Here is a 12,152-nt window from a genome sequence, read left to right on the forward strand (position 1 = left end):
TACACATCGATAGCAAGACATCGAGCAACCAACCATTACCAACACTGTCTGCTTACCGAGTGATTTAGCATTTTTTCGGCACAAAAGAAAACTGAAAATTAAAACGGTGCAATTGTTGGTTAGTACGCAAAAGAACGATTTGTTTTCATAGCAAACGTAAAGTTTTCGAGCCCAAGTTGAACATACGTCACTTTAAAATCCGTAGAACATATTTTTGACTGGAAACAACGCAGCTGGAAAATGAGTCTTACGTCCGCCGCGGGGATAATTTCCCTACTCGATGAGCCAATGCCGGATCTTAAGGTGTTCGCCCTCAAAAAGCTGGACAACATCGTGGATGAGTTCTGGCCGGAGATCTCGGAGTCCATCGAGAAGATCGAGATGCTGCACGAGGATCGCAGCTTCCCCGAAAACAAGCTAGCTGGCATGGTGGCCTCCAAGGTGTTCTATCACCTGGGCTCCTTCGAGGACGCTCTGACGTACGCCCTGGGCGCTGGTGATCTGTTCGACGTGAATGCCCGCAATGAGTACACGGAGACCATCATTGCCAAGTGCATCGACTTCTACATTGCCCAGCGGGTGGAGTTCATCGAGAACCCTAAGGAGGCGAGTGTCGTGGACGAGCGGCTGGAGGGCATTGTGAACAGGATGATTCAGCGCTGTCTGGACGACAACCAGTTCCGCCAGGCTCTGGGCATCGCTCTGGAGACCCGTCGCATGGACACCTTCAAGGACGCTATCATGAAGTCGGACGATGTGCGTGGCATGCTGGCCTACGCCTACAACGTGACCATGTCCCTCATCCAGAACCGTGGCTTCCGCAATGAGGTGCTGCGCTGTCTGGTCAGTCTGTACCGTGATCTGGGTGTGCCGGACTACGTGAATATGTGTCAGTGCCTCATCTTCCTGGAGGACCCCTTCGCCGTAGCCGAGATGCTGGACAACCTCACACGGTCCTCGGTGGAGACAAACAATCTGATGGCCTATCAGATTGCCTTTGATTTGTACGAGTCGGCCACGCAAGAGTTTCTGGGCAATGTGCTGCAGCACCTCAAAAACACCGCTCCTATCCCAACCGCCCTCCCCAGCACATTTAAGCCCCAGGGTACCACCTCCGAGGATGGTGCCAAGTCGGAGGGAGACAAGTCCAAGTCTGACGAGGATATCACAGAGGAGACGCCAGGTAAACCCGGTTTTCTAATCCAGTCCCTTAAAATACTTATAAATCGCATTTTATTCACCTAGCTGATGATAAAGTAGAGCGCACAATCGATTCCCTTAACGAGGTTGAAAAGTTGCATCAGAAGAACATTGAAAAGCTCATATCGATCCTCTCCGGCGAGGTTTCCATCGACCTACAGCTCCAATTCCTCATCCGCAGCAACCACGCCGATTTGCAGGTCCTTCGAGGCACAAAGGAAGCGGTCCGCGTGTCTATCTGCCACACAGCCACTGTTATTGCCAACGCCTTCATGCACAGCGGCACCACCTCCGACCAATTCCTGCGCGACAACCTCGACTGGCTGGCCAGGGCCACGAATTGGGCCAAGCTGACGGCAACCGCTTCGCTTGGAGTAATTCATCGGGGTCACGAGAAGGATTCCCTGGCTCTCATGCAGAGCTATCTGCCAAAGGAGGCCGGTCCAAGTTCTGGTTACTCTGAGGGTGGTGCCCTTTATGCTTTGGGCTTGATCCATGCGAATCACGGAGCTAACATTATAGACTACCTGCTGCAACAGCTGAAGGATGCCCAAAACGAGAATGTGCGTCATGGCGGCTGCCTGGGACTAGGTCTCGCTGGCATGGGCACCCATCGCCAGGATCTGTATGAGCAGCTGAAGTTTAATTTGTATCAGGATGACGCGGTTACCGGAGAGGCGGCGGGCATTGCCATGGGTATGGTCATGCTGGGCTCCAAGAACGCCCAGGCCATCGAGGACATGGTGTCGTATGCGCAGGAGACGCAGCACGAGAAGATCCTACGCGGCCTAGCCGTGGGCATCTCCCTCACAATGTTCTCTCGTTTGGAGGAGGCCGACCCCCTGGTGACCAGCCTGTCTTCCGACAAGGATCCTGTGTTGCGCCGCTCGGGAATGTACACCATAGCTATGGCCTACAATGGTACTGGTAGCAACAAGGCCATCCGCAAGCTGCTACACGTGGCCGTCTCCGACGTAAATGATGATGTGCGACGTGCTGCTGTGACAGCCATCGGCTTCATCCTGTTCCGCTCTCCGGAGCAGTGTCCCTCTGTGGTCAGCCTTCTGGCAGAGTCCTACAACCCGCACGTTCGTTACGGAGCCGCAATGGCTCTTGGTATCGCCTGTGCCGGCACAGGTTTGCGTGAGGCCATTGCCCTGCTGGAGCCAATGGTGAAGTTCGATCCGGTCAACTTTGTGCGCCAGGGAGCTTTGATCGCCTCTGCCATGATCCTGATTCAGCACACGGACCAGAGCTGTCCCAAGTCCACCTTCTTCCGTCAGCTGTACGCCGAGGTCATTAGCAACAAGCACGAAGATGTGATGGCGAAGTACGGTGCCATTTTGGCTCAGGGTAAGCAATATAACACGATCCCTTTTCGTTATTTATGCAATTATATTGAAAAGCTAATTAGTTTGTTAATTTGCATCTATTAAACATTGGTTTCCGTAGTTTTCCCGCCAAGCTTCGAGATAAGATTAGTAGATACTCAAAATTATAAATATTCCATTTTTAACTAAGCGAACGACTATAGGTATTTTTGTAGGAATTGATTTATAATTAGTAATCGTCCTTTCCAGATCTTTCTAATTAGGCATTGACTATTTCCAGGTATTATTGATGCTGGTGGCCGAAACGCTACTCTGTCCCTGCAGTCCCGTACAGGACACACCAACCTGCAGGCAGTGGTGGGCATGCTGGCTTTCACCCAGTACTGGTACTGGTTCCCCCTGGCCCACACCCTTTCCCTTGCCTTCACACCCACCTGTGTGATCGGCCTGAACTCCGATCTGAAAATGCCCAAGATGGAGTACAAGTCGGCGGCCAAGCCCTCGTTATACGCATATCCCGCCCCACTGGAGGAGAAGAAGAGCGAGGAGCGCGAGAAGGTGGCCACCGCAGTTCTGTCCATTGCCGCCCGCCAGAAGAGACGCGAGAATGCCGACAAAAAAGAGGATGAGAAGATGGATGTGGACGAGGACAGCAAGGAGGGTGCTGCTGTCAAGAAGGACGAAGAAGCCAAGGCCGATGAGAAGATGGTAACGGATGAGAAACCCAAGAAGAAGGATGAGAAGGAAAAGAAAAAGGAAGAGGATAAGGAAAAGGAGGCAGCTGGCACCAGCAGCGAAAAGGATAAGGATAAGGAGAAGGACAAGAAGGAGAAGAAGGAGCCAGAGCCGACCTCCGAAATCCTGCAGAATCCCGCCCGCGTTCTTCGCCAGCAACTGAAGGTCCTTAGCGTTATTGATGGCCAGTCGTATGAGCCGCTGAAGGATGTCACTATCGGTGGAATTATTGTATTCCAGCACACTGGCAAAGCAGAGGACCAGGAGCTCGTTGAGCCAGTTGCCGCATTTGGACCGATGAACGACGAGGAAAAGGAGCCGGAGCCCCCAGAGCCCTTTGAGTACATCGAGGACTAAATGGGCATGCTGTTTGTCATTATCTAAGTGAATCCTGTTCGATTTTCAACCTTGCTTACGTTTCATGAGAACAACTAATCGGCAAGAACACGAAATGCTAATCCCTAATTATAACACAATAAATGGTCATCATATTAGATGTAAATAATGTCTACTTTGGTTTATGGTGGTAGTCGCCAACCTATTTTTTATCTCCTTAGAACTCGATCAAGAAGATTGTTTCGCCACCCGCCGAAAGATCCGCCTCTCAAACATAAATAAGTGATTTCACAACGCTCGGCAATTGCCCACAGTCTCTCTGAATTTGTAGAAGCGCTCTCTACCATGGCCGTTTTTTAAAGGGGATTGGTGCACCGTGGCCTCAAGGTAAACTTATGTTTGGATTTTAAGATGGTTAATTGCAATCGAATCGGGTTGGTATTCAATTATTATAAATATAAGCATATGATCGTATATGCAGTTAAAAAATGATCTTTGGAAATCATATGTTTTTAAGCTAAATGCCCATGTGCGTTGCCAAGGGAACTTGATATTTGCAAACAATTATTCAACAAGTAAATGATCAATATGTTTATAACTTTTATGGCTGGTTCCAACCACTTTCGTTGCAAAGAAGGGACAAATACAAACACTATATAAATCACTGTTATTATCCGTGGACAAGCACTGAAAAGCAAGTGCACTTCAACGGTGCGTCGGCCTAGAGATACCGTGTTGAAATCAGTGCTTCACTATTTGCCCTCCTACTGCTTATGAAGATGCAGATCATAGCGCAAATTAACATATTATTTTTACCTTCTGAAGATTACATATTTCAAAAGAATATGTCATCTGTTTTTAAGATTATTTAGTAGGTAGAAAACAAATGCCATTACCATGTGACAAAAAATTTGACGGACTCAGAACACCTCTCTTAACTCTTCTTTTAAAGGGTATAAAATGCGACTAGGTGGCAACGCTGCGAGCACTCTCTCGCGCTCGGGTATAAATGAAGAGCTATTTCTTTAGCCCAGCTCAGTAGGTTTTTTTTGTTGTTCCGTGCGGGTGCTCATTTCGCGTAATATTAGTGTAAATTCCCATAGCTCCTAGTGTTGACCAGATTGTGAACGTTGTGCCAGACGTCTGTTAATTAGCATATAGCACAACGAATATATATACCAAAAACCCGGCAAAATTACAACTCATCTCCGACGCAGTAGCCAGTTCTTTGTTACTGCTGCTCGCGCAAATAACGGTAAATGTGGATAACGGTGGATAAATCACTGCTGACCTCGACCTAGACAACAAATTTGTACATAGCTATGTACATTGTATAAACCGAAAGCGACAAACCGATTTGTTGTTGCCGGCTATGCATTATTGATTTTCAACATCCAATTCGACAGGAGAGCGTTGGACAGGGGGGAGTGGAGCGGAGAAAGCCAGTGAATCAGTGCCGCAACGTAACGGTAAACCCCCGATCCCGGCCACCTTAGAACCAGTACCCATCCCAAAGTTATGAACCGCACCAGGAGGAAGGTGGTGCGCCCAAAGAATCCCTTCACCAAAGCCAACTTCTTCTCACAATGGAGCTTCTGGTGAGTTTAACTACAAACGTGTGGATATGTAGAATTAATCAAAACATGAAAACAGACTTGGAGTCACTCCTGTATTAGTCATGAGAATATCACTTACGGTAAATCAAATGTACTATTCTGTAGCACGTGTTCTCACCATATTGTAGTATCAGGTTCGTATCAGGGCAGCACCTATCGTATAATTAGTTTAGTTGTATTAGCCTTTTTGGACCGATAAGTTTGGTGTGCTTGATAAGGTTCCCGTTATAATGAGAATGGCAATTCGATGGCACAGTTTTATTAAATGTCACCGCGGGCCACAAGGTTACATCTTTATCTGGCGTCGACAATGAACGCTTGCCAATTGCAACCAGATGGATCTGGCACCAGGGGTTTATTACGATTTCCTCCAATAAACAAAGCGTTCATAGTCTGACTAGAGCTGATAAGGCTGAAATTTTAATTCACTATTCAATGTCACATTTACTACGAATATTCAAATGTTCGCTCTACGGCTAGACAATTTACAATGTATGTACACAATAAGACTGAATTGTAATTTATGAAAAAGTCTTAGCGATTCCAGGCAGGGCCGTCACATGAGCGCGGTTTTAATTTAAGATCGTGGAGTTCGATTGCCCGTTTTCTCATGATTTTTCAGTAGGTACATAAAGAAAAGTAATTCGTCAGAAGACTGAATCAATTGGTCTTAGTTTTGCGTACCCTGAGCGTACGATTCCGATCCGAGTTTATGGTGATTTTAAGACAACAAAGTCTGTAAACCAATTTGGATTTTTATAACCTGTATTTTGCCTCGATAGAATCGAGTCGCCCATAGATCCAATATTCAAATGATTAACGCGAATCAATTAACGCCCATTTGGTGTTGATGTTCACAAATACTACATGTCTACATTCATAATTTTATTGTTAGTTAATTTGGACGATAATCTGCTGACATGGAATAAGCAACATTACTGAACATTCAAATTAACATTTATACTGTCTTACTACCCAGTTTCCACACTATACATGCATATATAGATATGTGCAAGTGTCTACACACGTACAAGCGTTTTATTAAAATGTAATCAAACAATGCCTCCGGGGGTTTTCGCAAATCTTGGACTGACGAAATTCCCAAGAAAATGATGTCGCTTGCAGGCCTTGTCTATGTTTTATCAGAGGAGTTCCCTTAAGCAAAATAGCGCCTACTGTATCTAAATTGGGGTCTTCGTTACATAGACTTTACTTAATCAAACACCAATAAAGAGTAGGAAATCGTATAAAATCTTAGGGCCTAACAACCGAATATGACCTTGTCTCACTCATTATCAGAACATTTAAAGGTCTTCTGTAGTACTACTGTATTGCCATCGTAAGCCTTAACATGTGCGCCTTTAGTTTAATTGCAATTAAACTAAGATAAGGATATCAGGATTTAAGTGCTTTAAAGTAGTTATACTGTAGGTTTCTGTGTTACTACTCTGACCTTTTAATCTTTCAGGTGGATGCGAGACCTGTTCAAGCGAGGCCTCCAGGGACCGCTGACGGACGAGGAGCTGTATCAACATAGAAAGACCCTGGATAGTGAAAGAGTGACGAACAAATTTGCGGAACTGTGGGAGGATGAGCTAAAACGAAGTAATCCCAGTGTGGTGAGGATGATCCTTCGAGCATATGGCAAGATTTTCGTGCCCATGGGGCTGGCGTTCTCCATAAGCGAAACGATTTGCAAGTAGGTAGAAACGGATGCTAATTTAACTCCCGTGCTAATCCCATTTACTTTTTGTTCGTTCAGATCTCTCATGCCGCTATTCCTGGGCGGTCTGGTCGGTTACTTTGCCACAAATCAGACGGATATCAGTGAAAACACAGCATATTTGTATGCCATGGGAATTGTGATTTGCATGCTGGTGCCTGTGATAACGTTCCACCCTTTCATCTTCTACATATTTCAAGTGGGCACCAAGCTGCGGTTGGCCCTTTCGGGTCTCATCTACCGCAAGGTCCTGCAGGTCTCGAAGAGCAGCAGTAACGATGGTCTGCGAGGAAGAGCAATCAATATTTTGTCCAACGACCTTGGGCGCTTCGACGTGGCGCTGTGTTTCCTTCATGATACATGGAAAGGGCCGATGGAGTCGATACTGATTGGCTTTCTCATGTACCGTGAAATCGGTATATCGGCTGTGATCGGTGTGTCCTTTATGCTCAGCTTTATCCCACTGCAAGCGTGGGCAGCCAAGAAAGCCGCCTACTATCGCCAAATGACGGCAGAGCGAACGGATATGCGTGTCAAGCTGATGAACGAGATCATCCAGGGCATTCAGGTGATCAAGATGTATGCGTGGGAGAAAAGCTTTGCCCGGGTCATCGCCGAAGTTCGCCTCAAGGAGGTGAAGGCCATTCGAGGCACTGCCTACATCCATGCCGCTCTTGGTTGCACCTCCATGATATCGCCGCTATCTGTGTTCCTGGCCCTCTGCTCCTACGTTTACCTTGGTGATCCCTTGACCGCCCAAAAGGTTTACACAGTTTCATCCTATTTCAACATGCTTAACGATTCTATGGTAACCTTTTGGCCTATGTCTATCACGTTTATTGCCGAGGCCTTGGTCTCGGCGAAACGTTGCAAAGATTTTCTACTAGACGGAGACAAAGCGGAGGTGCCCATAAACTTGGAAGCAAATCAACAAACAGGCAAAAACAAGCGCAAAATCAGCAAAAAGGACAAACAAAAGAACGTAGAGTTAAACGGTTCCTTGCTGTCCAATGGCCAAGTCCACCACAATCGTCTAAGGGATTATGATCCGGAGGCAACGAAAAAATGTGTGGTGCTTAAAAATGTATCTGCTTCCTGGGACACCAGTGATGGTCATGCCAACTGTGCCATCGAGGACTTTAGCACGGACATAAAGGACCAAACTCTGGCTGCTGTCGTTGGACCTGTGGGTGCCGGCAAGTCCAGCTTTTTGAACGTCCTGCTTGGCGAAGTCGGCATCGATAAGGGTGAAGCCATGGTCCACGGCAAGATCTCGTATGCCTCACAGGAAAGCTGGGTCTTCGAGGGAACTATTCGAGACAACATTGTTTTTGTTGAGGATTACAACGAGAGACGGTACAAGAAGGTGGTGAAGGTGTGTGGCTTGGAGCGGGATATGGAGTTGTTGCCTCGCGGAGATTTGACAGTGGTTGGAGAGCGAGGAGTGAGTCTCAGTGGTGGGCAAAAGGCGCGAGTGAGTTTAGCTCGAGCAGTCTACCGCAAGGCGGACATATATCTTCTGGATGACCCTCTGTCTGCTGTGGATACCCACGTTGGCAAGCACATCTTCGATCGCTGTATACGCGACTTTCTGTCCAACAAGATTAGAATTCTAGTCACCCATCAGGTGCAATATCTGTTCGATGTGGAGCACCTGCTGTTGATGGGGTCCGGAAAGATTATGGCCCAGGGCAGCTACCAGGAACTCCAGCGCTCCCGCCAGTTTCAATTCCTAGAGCAGACGCAGCACGACGAGAGCGGCATCGATACTCACAGTGTCAGCAGCTATTTGTCTCGTAGCGATTCCGAGAAGAGCATGGAGCATCAGCACAACCAGCTGCTTCGACCGGACGAGCATGTAGAGGACGTCAACCAGGAGCAGCAAACTGTGGGTTCCATCAAAATGCACGTCTACGCCTCATACATCAAAGCCTTGGATAGTACCTTTTTGTTGGGCATTGTTATTTCTTTGTTCGTCTGCGCCAGGATTATGTTAACCGGAGTGGATTACTTCTTGTCTAGATGGTAAACTATTTAAAAATTCATTTTGGATTTCTATTACTAATTAATAAACGCATATTCCAGGGTCATTTGGGAAGAGCAAATAGCTGTTAATCGCACTACAACGCTACTAAACGAAACCGACACGACGATTGCCAATGATACGCTGCCGATTAATGCCACGGATCCATATATAGCGCCTTTATTAGCTAGCGATATCCAGGCAGGCATTCGTCAGGAGCTTGTACTCTTCTATGCCACCATACTGGGCGCCACACTGATAGTCTACCTGATTCGCACCTTTGGCTTCTTCAAAATGTGCCTGCGCATCTCTCTGCACCTGCACGACAGGCTCTTCCGGGGAATCACTCGGGCCAGCATGTACTTCTTCAATACGAACTCCTCAGGACGAATTCTGAATCGCTTCTCCAAGGATATAAGGACAGTGGATACGGATCTGCCGCACACACTGCTGGACTGCCTCGCCTTCATTATCGATGTTTCTGGCGTTGTCATTATTGTGGCGATTGCAAACTATTGGCTCCTGATTCCAGCTGCCATCATTGGTGTTATTCTGGGCATGATACGCTACCTCTACGTAAACACCAGTCGCAGTGTTAAGCGCTTGGAGTCTATATGTAAGTATGAATTGTGTAATTGCGGCTCAGTACAACAGTAAGGTTTTATTAGAATTGGCAAATAGTCATATTTTTGTTATATTTCCAATTTTTGATGAGTTCAAAAACCTAAAGCCCTTTTTTGCATTTCTTTTTTTTCCAGCTCGCAGTCCTGTTTTCTCGCTGACTAACCAAACCTTCCAGGGTCTCACCACCATACGCGCTTTGCAGGCCCAAAGCGCCTTGGAGCAGGAGTTCCATGAGTACCAGAACACCAACACCTCCGCCTGGTTTCTCTTCCTTTCCTGCACTCGTGCCTTTGCCTTGTGGTCAGACGTGCTGTGTATCGTCTATATGACGGCGGTAACATTCAGCTTTCTGCTGCTTAAGGACGAGTTCGACAGCGGCGACGTGGGATTGGCCATTTTGCACTCCACCACGATGACTGGAATGTGCCAGTGGGGCATGCGGCAGACAGCGGAGCTGGAAAACCAGATGACCAGTGTAGAGCGAGTGCTCGAGTATACGGAACAGCCGTCGGAGGCACTTCTGGAGACGCCGGAGAAATTCAAGCCAAAGAGCGAGTGGCCCAGCAAGGGACGCATCGAGTTCATAAACTTCAAGTTGCGTTACTCACCCAAAGAAGCACCCGTGTTAAAGGATCTTAACTTCACTATAGAACCGCGCGAAAAAATAGGAATTGTGGGGCGCACTGGCGCCGGTAAATCGTCCATCATCCAGTCCATCTTCCGTTTGGCCTGCAACGAGGGTATGATCCGCATTGATGACGTGGACATTGAGCATATAGGCTTGCACGATCTGCGCAGTCAGGTTTCAATCATACCCCAAGATCCGGTTTTGTTTTCCGGCACTTTGCGCTACAACTTGGATCCCATGGACGAGCGTTCGGACGAGGAGATGTGGAAGGCTCTGGGCGATGTGGAGTTGCGTTCCTACGTGTCAACTTTAATTGGTGGACTGAACTGCCGTATGTACGACGGGGGTTCCAACTTTAGCGTGGGCCAGAGGCAGTTAGTGTGCCTGGCGAGAGCCATCCTAAGGCACAATAAAATACTGATTATGGACGAGGCTACAGCCAACGTTGATCCAGAGTAAGTAACGGAGATAAAGAAGTTTATTTGTATATAGTATATAAATTTTTATAACCCTTGCAGAACCGACAAGCTTATCCAACAGACCATTCGCTCCAAGTTTGCGCACTGCACTGTATTGACTATAGCCCATCGATTACACACCGTGATGGACAGTGACCGTGTGCTAGTCATGGATGCCGGCGAGGTACGCGAGCTGGGGCATCCGTACGAGCTGCTGCAGCGCACTGGAGGATACCTTCGCCAGCTGGTGGACAACACGGGCGCAGCCACCTCCTTTGCCCTGCAACAGGCTGCGGAGCAAAGTTACAGCAAGCAGATCCTGGGAGATGATACGGCCGCCGAGGACTTGAACATCACCCTTGCGATGGAGGAGAAGACCCAGTGACCGAGACGCACACTCATCTACTTGTAGATTTGCTTAAGGTTTAGATCATAAGAACTGAAAGTATTATGTACATAGCAAAGTTGTACTTAAAGCTAACGAAATACCTATTGCCTTGTACTTACGGAATATTTGTAAGCTTGATTATCGCCACGAATTTATGTATGTATATGTTCCATAGCGTACTGAGTAATGTATATGTATCACCTATGTTTTGTACGTCATGTGTTCAATTGGCAAACCTATCGAAAGCAATTCGCAAACGCCGTGCACAAATCAGAGCAAGTTCAATTAAACGAAGACAAATAGTGATTTAGGTACTTTTTTAAAATATGTAGCTAATGTAGGATTACCACATCGTACTTATAGATACGTACAATCTCAATAAAGTGCCTGAGAATTATTACTTACAAATGAAACAAAAGAGTGAAGTGTTTTAATCACCTTCTCGGCGGCACTCGCCTTTCATCTTCAACATGCGATTATCGGCGCATTAACCCATTGATGAGCACTTTTGTTTGGGAAATACAGATAATATATTTTTTAACAGTTCAATATCCTTCTTCTAATATACATAAAGAATAATCCATTTTCAGTATGTGAATTCATCGACTGGTTGGAATTGAACTAAACTCTTGGCCATGCCTGTCAAGATCAGAGTGAATCATGCGTGGATCGATAAGGATGAACCCGTCCGTAGCTCCAATTAAAATTGTCAATTGCTGAAAAGTGTAATCAAAGTAAGTCTACACGGTAGCTGTGATTACGATAAGATACCGGCTAGGGTCCACCGTTGCCCGTAGCACCGCACCGGAGCACTGCCCACCGGGACCGGGATATCCCGACCGCGGCCAAAAACTCTCGCAAACAACAGCGAAAGCCACTTAGGCAAAAATCGTGGCCAGAGTTGCTGCATCGTCTGCTTCTGCTCCGATGTCGACTGATGGGTGGCTGTCAGTGGGCATTAAGATAAAACTGGTCTGCCCCTGGCCGATAGGGCGGATCATTGATTTACAGCGATGATTCCCGAGCACGGCGTAGTGGCTAGTGGTTAGTTAAAATTGAAATGCCCGAACGAGCAGCAGTCAGTGGCGAG

The 12,152-nt window shown here is 47.1% G+C and overlaps 2 protein-coding genes across 5 annotated transcripts; both read left to right on the forward strand.

The window, feature by feature from the left end:
- The first annotated feature begins 33 nt into the window (after window positions 1-33).
- On the forward strand, window positions 34-3,765 carry Rpn2 (Regulatory particle non-ATPase 2). Of its 3 annotated transcripts, none has more exons than NM_143420.3 (4): window positions 34-118; window positions 206-1,183; window positions 1,246-2,553; window positions 2,812-3,765. In NM_143420.3, exons 2-4 carry the CDS (start codon window positions 241-243, stop codon window positions 3,621-3,623), a joined length of 3,063 nt encoding a protein of 1,020 aa, NP_651677.2. In that variant the 5' UTR covers window positions 34-118; window positions 206-240; the 3' UTR covers window positions 3,624-3,765. The 3 variants fall into 2 exon arrangements, with proteins under 3 accessions (NP_651677.2, NP_001263057.1, NP_001263058.1); NM_001276129.1 differs by having other exon boundaries at window positions 34-1,183.
- An 866-nt stretch (window positions 3,766-4,631) lies between these two features.
- On the forward strand, window positions 4,632-11,476 carry rdog (red dog mine). Of its 2 annotated transcripts, NM_170399.2 has the most exons (7): window positions 4,632-4,857; window positions 5,009-5,200; window positions 6,687-6,917; window positions 6,981-8,966; window positions 9,027-9,580; window positions 9,723-10,671; window positions 10,735-11,476. In NM_170399.2, the coding sequence occupies exons 2-7, from the start codon at window positions 5,121-5,123 to the stop codon at window positions 11,057-11,059; spliced, it is 4,125 nt and encodes a 1,374-aa protein (NP_733278.1). In that variant the 5' UTR covers window positions 4,632-4,857; window positions 5,009-5,120; the 3' UTR covers window positions 11,060-11,476. The 2 variants fall into 2 exon arrangements, with proteins under 2 accessions (NP_733278.1, NP_651678.1); NM_143421.3 differs by having other exon boundaries at window positions 4,632-5,200.
- The last annotated feature ends 676 nt before the right edge of the window (window positions 11,477-12,152 follow it).

This window comes from Drosophila melanogaster, chromosome 3R (genome assembly GCF_000001215.4).
Source record: "Drosophila melanogaster chromosome 3R".
NCBI lineage: Eukaryota > Metazoa > Arthropoda > Insecta > Diptera > Drosophilidae > Drosophila > Drosophila melanogaster.